The 10103-nt window shown below is 44.6% G+C and overlaps 1 protein-coding gene across 1 annotated transcript in view; it reads left to right on the top strand.

Moving 5' to 3' along the window:
- Positions 1 to 1744: 1744 nt before the first annotated feature.
- LOC103522184 (beta-mannosidase-like) overlaps positions 1745 to 10103 on the top strand; it is a gene marked incomplete at its 3' end in the record, with an annotated part of 13696 nt that continues 5337 nt past the window's right edge. The window contains exons 1-8 of the mRNA XM_026832482.1: positions 1745 to 1849; positions 2514 to 2679; positions 3293 to 3489; positions 5187 to 5377; positions 5945 to 6135; positions 6463 to 6728; positions 7547 to 7694; positions 7815 to 7891. Coding sequence (XP_026688283.1) covers positions 1838 to 1849; positions 2514 to 2679; positions 3293 to 3489; positions 5187 to 5377; positions 5945 to 6135; positions 6463 to 6728; positions 7547 to 7694; positions 7815 to 7891 — 1248 coding nt within the window. The remainder of the gene's footprint in view (positions 1850 to 2513; positions 2680 to 3292; positions 3490 to 5186; positions 5378 to 5944; positions 6136 to 6462; positions 6729 to 7546; positions 7695 to 7814; positions 7892 to 10103) is intronic.

Raw genomic sequence — 10103 nt, 5'->3', positions numbered from 1 at the left:
AAATCGGAAGTGCTGTCGGACCCTGTCGCGGGTCGGAGATCCATACTGGTGCCTGGCCTCCACGGTTCTGAAGTCGTCAGGAGCACTATCCACTACAGCCACTCTTACCAGGCGCTACTAGGCGCGGTGCACCATAGGGAGGTTGAGATGTGGAGCGACAGAAGACTCCCCTAATCCTTAATACTTAACAAAAAAAAAAAAAAAAAAAAAAAAAAAAAAAAATTTTTCTCCAAAACTGTCTCCCTTGACATTGACAATACCAGAATAGCAGGCTTTAGCTTCTCTCTTCCTTTCTGTCCTATCCTCTTTCGGTCGGCGCAAGGCTCTTGCTTGTTTGAATAGGGTAGTCATCATTTTAGGCAGAGGCCCGCCCTCTAGCTTGGGCGCCGGATCGCGAATGTCTCCGTCTGCGTGATGGTTGGATTCGAATTGATCCGACCCCTTTATTTACAAATTTGTGGGACCCGATTCTCCATTTTAGTTATTGTAAGTATTTACTAAACACCCATTTCTTCATCGGAGGCATGTGGCTTACGCACATAGAGTGTGATCCGAAACGTAAGGTCTCCACGGTCCAAGCCTAATAAAAACCGACACGACAACTCAAGCCCCACGGGAGTCGGAGCACTCCTGTTGGTCTCATCAAATGAAATTAGCTCATCGCCTGATCACATTTTACTACTATTCTCATGCTTTTTTGGAGTGGATAACGAGCTCCTTAACCCCTGAAGGCCACTAAACCTTTTGCCTTTTAAACCTATAAACCTGGAGGCTACAATGTATACTCTTGAATGGTCCTAGGGGCTGTCTCCCGGTATCGCCCTGGCGCGTGCAGACGGTTCGCGTTGCTTCAGAACCGCTACGAATGCCAACACGCGTGACGGGGCCAATATTCTTGGGCCCATGTTAGACCGCCATGTCCGCCACAAGGTCTCTAAAGCTCTAGGACAAGTCGAAACGGTGATTAACCCTCTAGCTATTGATACCTGTCGAACAAGAATCGGACCTCTCACTCATCTAAGCACTATTCGAACAATGGGTAGGACAACCCTAGACATACACGGACGTCTCACCTGAAAACACATCTTTGTCTTTTTTCTTAATCCAGAATCTCTCTTTTTTCACAGCAGAAGGGAGTACTAGGTGTTCGTGTCGAGGGCCCACGGATCACCAATTCTGGCGGGCCGAAGCCATTTGTCCTCCCGCAGCCCAAGTTCAGAGTTGTCTCTGTACCTTAAAATTAGACTAAATAGGTTCTTAAACAGGTGTATTCCCGCGTTAATGCTCTTTGAGATTCCCGGCCGGTGAGTGATCGTCCACTCAGCGACTTCTCATGTGGACTTTTCCAGAGGACAGTCCCAAAATAGACTACCACACCGACACGAGTAGTGTCATCCGGAACTGTCTGCCTGGAAAAGTCCGCATTGGACGGGACTATCACACACACCCAGTAGTAGTCCATCTGGACTGTCCGCTGATCTAGAGTCAACATGGTCAGTCCAGATGGACTATCACTGCCACCGACCGGGTTCTTGTTTTCAATGGACTTCAACAGGAATTGCCAGTTTGGCTATGCGCCCTGTTTGTACGACAGACAAGAACGGTTGCAAGGAATAAGTAAGTCTGATTTACCATCGTGTACCAAGGTGTGGTACCTTGTGTCCGTTGACCAACCCATTGCGGTCCTTTGAGAACCAGCCAGTGACCTTTTTCTTTCCCCTTTTCAAAAGTCTTCACTCTGACCGCTGAGTTGGCGGTAGGGAAGAAGCCACTCCGGGTGGATAGTTTGGTGAATGCTGAGCCTGGTCATGGGGAGATCGAGGTGGTGTCTACCCTTATGGTACCAGCGGTAAGTGGTGCTACCTCGTGGAAATTATTCTAAAAACAGAGTGCAAAGAGTATCGAGCAGGTAGAGGGAAGTGACGATAGATTCTACATAATTTATCGAATCTCTGTGTCAAGTTCGAGAGACTTTGGCTGAAAGAGAGTTGAATAGTGAGTTTCATGTTTTCGGATCTGACTCTTTTTATAAGTAGATAGGCACTTCATGATATTACTTTGTAGGTAGGTACTTGTTCTACTTGTCACAGAACATAGACATTGACAATTTACGAGCATGAAGGTACTTTACTCACCTATTAGAGATATGTACGTGTTTCTGCCCTGTCGTGAACATCATTTATTACACATGTGGTGATATCTCATTGGCATGTTTTTGTGAAAAAAATTGTGTTTATTAGGTAGATAGGCATCTGTCTAGAAAATTTCTAAATTAAAATACCTACGAGTATGTTTCTGTCGGCCCCACCCCACTTTAGGCTGGGTGAGGTTATTATGAGTAGGCGGACAGACGGGTAGATTTTCGGCGAATGGAGGGTAAAATCCTCTCACCAAACCCTTAACAGTTAGCCTTGGGCCCGTCACACATGAAAGCGTAGTCGCGCGACTTTAGTAACGTACATTGGAGGTGACTTTATTTATTTATTTTTGACATTATGGTTGCATAATTCCAGAGCGAGGTAGAACTTTGGTGGCCCAATGGGTATGGAGAACAGCCACTGTACAACTTACAAATCACCCTGGCGAGTGGTGTGGAAATGTCCACCAAGTCAATCAAGATTGGATTCCGTACTGTAGAACTCATACAAGATCATGTAGATCCTAACCACTTAGAGAAAGGTGAGATTTGAGGTGCCAGAGCCTAGGTGGGTTGGAGAGTAACGCTAGGTCACGGGTTCGATTCCTACCCGGGGCGGATTTTATCCTAGATAAGGTTCGTTCTAGAAATGGCTGGCTTTCACCTAACCCGAGCCATTATAGTTAGCTTAAAGGGTAGCGCGTCTGCCTTGTAAGTGCTAAGTCACAAGTTCGATTCCCGCTCGAGCCGGACTTTATGCTAAATAGGTAAGGATCATTCTCGGAATGGCTGGCTTTCTTCTATCCTGAGCCATCCTAATTATCTTTGAGAGTAGCGCATCTGTCTTGTAAGCACTAGGTCGCAGGTTCGATTCCCGCCCAGGCCGGATTTCATCCTAAACAGATAAGGTTCATTCTCGAAAATCTCGGAATGGCTGGATTTCTCGGATTCTATCCTTCTTCTTAAGATATCGAGACGATAAAACCTCCGTTGATTCCGTTGTTACAGTTCCCTCTATCAAACTTCATTATTATGGCCTTGATTTTCACGTTCGTACAAGAACGGCACACACTGCTCATCAATCCGGGAACAAACAATGTTCCTGTACACTTGGAAAATCCCAGATCCTTATAAATATCTACTTGTGTATTCCAGGTCGCTATTTCTACTTCGAAGTCAACAAGGTGCCCATCTATTCCAAGGGCTCCAACTTGATTCCAGTGGACATTCTACCCGAGAGATCCAACAACGAGTCCACTATTCGAGACCTCCTCGTGTCAACTAAGGAGGCTAACATGAACATGCTACGGGTGTGGGGAGGCGGAGTGTATATGAGCGACTATTTCTATGAGGTAAGCGTAGGGACATCCTCTAATGTGGAACTATAAACAGGGAAGAAAACAGCTAACCCTAACCAGGGACATCTACTAATGTGGAACTATACATATAAACAGGGAAGAGACCAGCTAACCCCCTAAGCCAGTGGACATTCTACCCGAGAGATCCAACAACGAGTCCACTATTCGAGACCTCCTCGTGTCCACTAAGGAGGCTAACATGAACATGCTACGGGTGTGGGGAGGCGGAGTGTATATGAGTGACTATTTCTATGAGGTAGGGACATCTACTAATGTGGGACTATAAACAGGGAGGAAAACAGCTAACCCTAACCAGGGACATCTACTAATGTGGAACTATACGTATAAACAGGGAGGAGACCAGCTAACCCCAACCAGCCTAGCTGGCAGTTCTTCAAAGGGCTCTCTCTGCTTTTAAAAAATAAGAACAAGTCCTCACGATGGTTGACTGTGGTTCAGGACGAGCCAATTAAACACGGCTAGAGACTATCATCCCGGTGTATGGTTGATGTAAAAAGATGTCTTTTCTTTATTCTGCCATCACCATTAGGCTAAATCCGCCACAACAACAACAACCCTGGGCGGATTTTATCCTGAACGGATAATGTTCGTTCTCGGGACGGCTGGCTTTGTCCCATCCTGTCTTCCTTCTCTCTTTGCTTTCGGAACGATAAGACCTTGGAAGTTACAGTTTCCTCTATCAAACCTCTGGGGAAAAAATGAAAAAGGTCGCAGTGATCTAGGATTTAAAGAGTCCATTACCCTACTTATATCAGAGAGCCCTGTAGTAGTCAGAACACTCGCCTGGTGAAACAGCAGGGCGTGGGTTCAATCTCTGGCGATGCGATCGATGTATGGAATTTCATGCCCAATATAATTGGCTGAGTGGTTTAAGACTTAAGACCGCGTTTTACGAAGTCGGAGTTGGCTTCAATTCTGAATTGAATTGAGTACTAGTATAGCTCAATCCTAGTTTGATCTCGATTCTGATTTGGTAATCCCCGCTCTAAGAGCACTGTCTCTCAACCCGGAAGTGCTGGGTTCAAATCCCACTCGGGCAGAAATTTTTTACCCAATCACATTTCTGGACCCTCTCAATATAATTATGTTATTCTATTTTTTGTTTCAGACATGTGACGAGCTCGGTATACTGATATGGCAAGACACGAGTCCACTATTCGAGACCTCCTCGTGTCAACTAAGGAGGCTAACATGAACATGCTACGGGTGTGGGGAGGCGGAGTGTATATGAGTGACTATTTCTATGAGGTAAGCTCAGGGACATCCACTAATAGACGTAGTGCGTAGTGGTCAAGACTTACCACTGAGAGGTAAAATACAAAATAAATGCCGTTTCTTTGTGTTATTTTATCACAACTTTTGTGCTCACTGCAGGATTTTCCAAATATCTCATTGATCTAGAACCCAATGTTTGCCTACCATGCTGGCACCGGTCGCTATGCGCATTTATAGTACATAGCTACTCTTTTTCCTCATGAGGCTAAGTGGGCCCCTCAACAGCCAGTCACGGAATCAACCATTTGCATGGTACAATTTTTTTCATCTCACCGGGAATTGAACCCGAGTTTCCCGAGTGGAAGGTGAGGCGAGGGCAGTGACCAACGACACCATGGGAGCTGATCTATGCTGGCAGTATAATCATGGTATATTCTATTCTATTTATGTTTCAGACATGTGATGAGCTCGGCATACTGATATGGCAAGATATGATGTTTGCCTGCAACAATTACCCGGCCACACCTACGTTCCTGCAATCAGTACGGTCTGAAATATCTCAGACTGTCCGAAGGGTACAGCATCATCCCTGTATAGCGGTATGGGCGGGCAACAATGAAATGGAAGGTGCTACCATACAGAAATGGTAAGGGAAAAAAAATCGCCAACATTTTTTCTCGAAAATAAAGATGGTTGATAGCGGGAACTATAACTGCTAAGGTCTTATCGTCCCGAAATCGAAGAGAGAAGGAAGATGGGTACAGCATCATCCCTGTATAGCGGTATGGGCGGGCAACAATGAAATGGAAGGTGCTACCATACAGAAATGGTAAGGGAAAAAAATCGCCAACATTTTTTCCCGAAAATAAAGATGGTTGATAGCGAACTATACAACTGCTAAGGTCTTATCGTCCCGAAATCGAAGAGAGAAGGAAGACAGGATAGGAGAAAGCCGGCCGTTCCGACAATGAACATTATCCTTTCAAGTTAGAATCCGCCCCGGGCGGGACTCGAACGCGTGGCCTAGCGCTTACAGAGCAAGCACACTACCCTCCTAGGCGGGTGATGTATCTTCACAAGAACCAATTCATTCGGTTTCTCTCGCCATCATAGATCTGCTTCTAAAGATTAACTTTTGAAGCGCCTAAAAGGGGGGAAATGAACTTTTGAATATAACCTTTAGATTCTTTAACCCTTTCGTGTCATATTTCAGGTATATTCGTGAAAACCCAGAGCTCTATTACAAGGAATACGCCGAGCTTTATGTTAACACATTGAAGCCCATTGTCCTCCAATATGACCCTACTCGGCCCTATTTGACATCAAGTCCGACCAATGGAATCGAGAGTGAAAAGGCTAAATATGCCCTGGCCGACAATCCGTACAGCAATATATACGGAGATAGTAAGTACAAGGGGTTAGAAGTGATAGGTACTTACTTTTTTTAGCTTTGATCAAGCGTGCCGGGAGGCGCGGGAACGTCAAGGGTTCGAAGCGCCTGCATAAAAAAGAAACATCTCCAGAAAACAACATCACATTAGGGAACCCCTGCTCCATCTTCCAAGTTTAAACTTCTGGTCTTATAACGGGTCCCTCGCAGCCTCAGGGACACTGCTTGTATTATCGCTATTTCAACGCTATATCCACCCTGATAACTGGCTGACGCACTTGTTCCATTTTGCACTTATTGTTGAGGCTATTCTTTTCAGGAAGGATGTTGTTTAATTTCAGCTCATAACTACGACTATTATCAAAACCTCTGGGACCCCTCCACCGCCCCAAAGTCCCGATTCTGCTCGGAATTCGGTATTCAGTCGCTCCCCCAACTATCCACCTTCCAGAAGGTAGCTACCGAGGCTGACCTAGCCTCTTGGCGGACTCCGTTCTTCGATTCTCGCCAACATTTGGCGGGCGGTACCGGTATTCTGGAATCGTCGGTGGGCCACCAATTTGAGATCGGGAATTTGACGCTGGAATACTTCGCATATTTGAGTCAGGTGAGACTGTAGTTCTGACGCTGGAATACTTCGCATATTTGAGTCAGGTGAGACTGTAGTTCTGACGCTGGAATACTTCGCATATTTGAGTCAGGTGAGACTGTAGTTCTGACGCTGGAATACTTCGCATATTTGAGTCAGGTGAGACTGTAGTTCTGACGCTGGAATACTTCGCATATTTGAGTCAGGTGAGACTGTAGTTCTGACGCTGGAATACTTCGCATATTTGAGTCAGGTGAGACTGTAGTTCTGACGCTGGAATACTTCGCATATTTGAGTCAGGTGAGACTGTAGTTCTGACGCTGGAATACTTCGCATATTTGAGTCAGGTGAGACTGTAGTTCTGACGCTGGAATACTTCGCATATTTGAGTCAGGTGAGACTGTAGTTCTATTGGAGTAGGCACTTGTGTATACTGCCCAAACAGAACTAAAGGCTCTAAAAAGTCCCTTTACCCCAGTATTAGTTATGTTAGGCAATAGCCGTAATAGTAGTAGGTGGACTGTTGGATACGACCAGATACGATTTCTAGCCTTAGGACGCAGATTTGATTCCAGCCCTAGACGAAATTTATGCTAATCAGATAAGGTTCGTTCTCGGAACGGCAGGCTTTCTCCTATCCTGTTTTTCTCTCTTCGCTTTCGGAACGATAAGACCTTGACAGTTACAGTTCCCCCTATCAAACCTCTTACAAGAAAGAAGGTCGCTTTGTAAAAGGTATATGCCATTTCATCCTAGGAATTATTTAATTCCGAGAAATTTGATACTGCCCTGTGGAGTTCACATTTTCCCTCTAACTTTTCCTCTTTTCTGCACAGATCTACCAGGCTGGTGCTATCAAGACCATCACAGAGCAGATGAGAAGAGACAAGGGCGTACTCAGAGAAGATGGCAGTGGGCACAACATGGGTGCCCTCTATTGGCAACTCAACGATGTGTGGCAAGCCCCTACTTGGTCCTCTATTGGTAAGTTTTACGTTCTACCTAACCCTCAGCCGAAACCACTATTGGCAAATCAAGATGTGTGGCAAGCCCCTACCTGGTTCTCTATTGGTAAGTTTTGCGTTCTACCTACATAACTCTCAGCCAAAACACACAACATAGGCGCCCTCTATTGGCAACTCAACGATATGTGTGGCAAGCCCCTACCTGGTCCTCTAGTGGTAAGTTTAATTTTACTTTTTTGAAGAGGTTTGATAGAGGGAACTCTAACTGTTAAGGTCTTATCGTCCTGAAATCGAAGAGAGAAGGAAGATAGGATAGGAGAAAGGAAATAATTGAAAAAATGTAATCGTTGGTCCTTAGAATAAAATATAATGCAATTCCGCCAGTAGAAAGACTAGGGAACACACTGGCGCAGGGTAAAAAATCAAATACTGATCCGCAGAATAAATGAATTAGATTCATCACCGCATATTTTTATTAACATGATCGGCTTGTGGCGATCTTGGTTCTGGTAACGTACCTGCCCATCTCATCTCGACTACTCCCTACGAGATCAAACCAACGAAAACCACACGACCTAGCTTTAACCTTGTAGATTCTTTTTTTTTTTTTTTTTCTATCCACACTTTGGGATTACCAGCCCGACCCCCTGTAATTTGTCCCTCCTATGGTCGGATTGTAAGGGAGGATTTCTTTACCTCTCTCCAACCTCACCGCCCTTCCCGTTTGCTTTATCGCTCTTCCAACTACACGCCCTTCCGGTACGGTGAGCACTTTAAAACAACCGGTTTTGGTTTACCAGCCGGGCTAGTGGGGATCCCAACTTTTCCGACTGCTTTTTCGGCTGGGGCAGACTTATACCTCTTTTTCCATTTCTTCTTTAAACAAAAAAAAAAAAAAAAAAAAAAAAAACTTATTTATTTATGTTTTTTTTACACTGTAATGAGTTTGTCAGTATACTAAAGTCCTGCATAGTTGCCAGTGTGACGATTAGGAGTGTTTGGTCTTGGATACCTAGTTGGTAGTACAACTTAGGTATAGTGAAATGAAAGGGGGGTGGAAGCCCAGATATCTTCTCGTACCACTTTTCTCTCCTACACACTCTCGTGTCACACTACCACTTAAGTGTCAGACTGCCTCCCGTCGAAAGAACGACTGCTGTACCGGACTAGCTTTACCCTCTCTTTTGATACTACAACTTCTCTTAAAAGTTTAAAGACGGGTCCAGTTCCGCTTGGTCCGGAAAGGCACTATGTAAAGCAGAAAAGGAGTAGAAACAACAAAATAATAATAATAATAAAATAATGCTCGGGAATTTTATGTAGATCCATCTTGGAACTGGTTATCAACCTGGTCACACATCCTGCAACCCTTTAGGAAATATCTGTCGTATTTTTTTTCTTCAATAAAATGGAACTAAAGTCCCAGGAGTAGTATGGAACCATCTCAAGAACTCCCCCCGGTTATATCTATCAACCCGAGGTACTCTCCCCGCCCTGGAGCCTCCCCCCCACACCAGAGATGCCGACTTGAAACTACATCATTCGCCGTTATATCCACTACTCGCCTTACCCCTCATTGAGCCTGTCCCCAAACCAATCCTGAAAAACACTTGACTTAATGAAAGGACAAAATGCTTCACTTTTAAATTTTACACTTGTATTTATATTAGGATAAAAAAGAGCGGAAAGGGGCACGTGTCTGCCCAAAGCAAGCAAAAAGCAGTCGGAGAGTTAGTTCGGGATGGATCTCACTAACGAAACACGACTCCTAAACCCAAAAACCGATAGTTTAAAATGCGTGGTTGGAAATCATATAGAAATCGTTACCATTAAGTCCGACCAAATATGAGGGACAAATATTAGGGGTCGGTGCATGTACATGTATTTTGGAAGGCCTGTTTTTTTGATTTTTTTTTTTTCTTTTTTCTGCTCCACAAAGTAGCGGCAAACATAGAGCGTCGTTACTTTGTCAGATATGTAATCCCTGAGCACACCAGACACAGCTTCGTATGGGCAATGGAAGGATGGTGAAATGGTGTCACTGATCTCCTCAAAAGTGTGAGGATTTGACCTGCACACAGTAAGGTGCGTATGCTGAGCCAATGATACCATTTGTAATACCTCTCCAGATAAACTAGTAAGTTTGTCCTGTGAAGGTCTTCATGCCCTACTCTGCAATCTTTTGTCCGCTTTATCCTGCCCCCGCTTCCTTTATAACGCGAGGCTTTTATCACTTGTAAAAGGTCAATGGTAGTATAATTAGACGCTTTTTTTTTATTTTTTAATTTTTATTTATTTAATTTTAATCAAGTCGGTGTCTTATTTATTTTTAACCGGTCGGGATCATTCGCGATCCGGCGACCAATCTAGGGACGGCCCCACCTAAAATAGGACTTTCCCTATTACGGCAAGGAGCCTTGCCGAACCA

The sequence above is a fragment of the Diaphorina citri genome, unplaced genomic scaffold (genome assembly GCF_000475195.1).
Source record: "Diaphorina citri unplaced genomic scaffold, Diaci psyllid genome assembly version 1.1 scaffold7251, whole genome shotgun sequence".
Taxonomy (NCBI): Eukaryota; Metazoa; Arthropoda; class Insecta; order Hemiptera; family Psyllidae; genus Diaphorina; species Diaphorina citri.
Note: the sequence above shows the minus strand (reverse complement) of the source record. Positions and strands in the feature narration are given on the sequence as shown.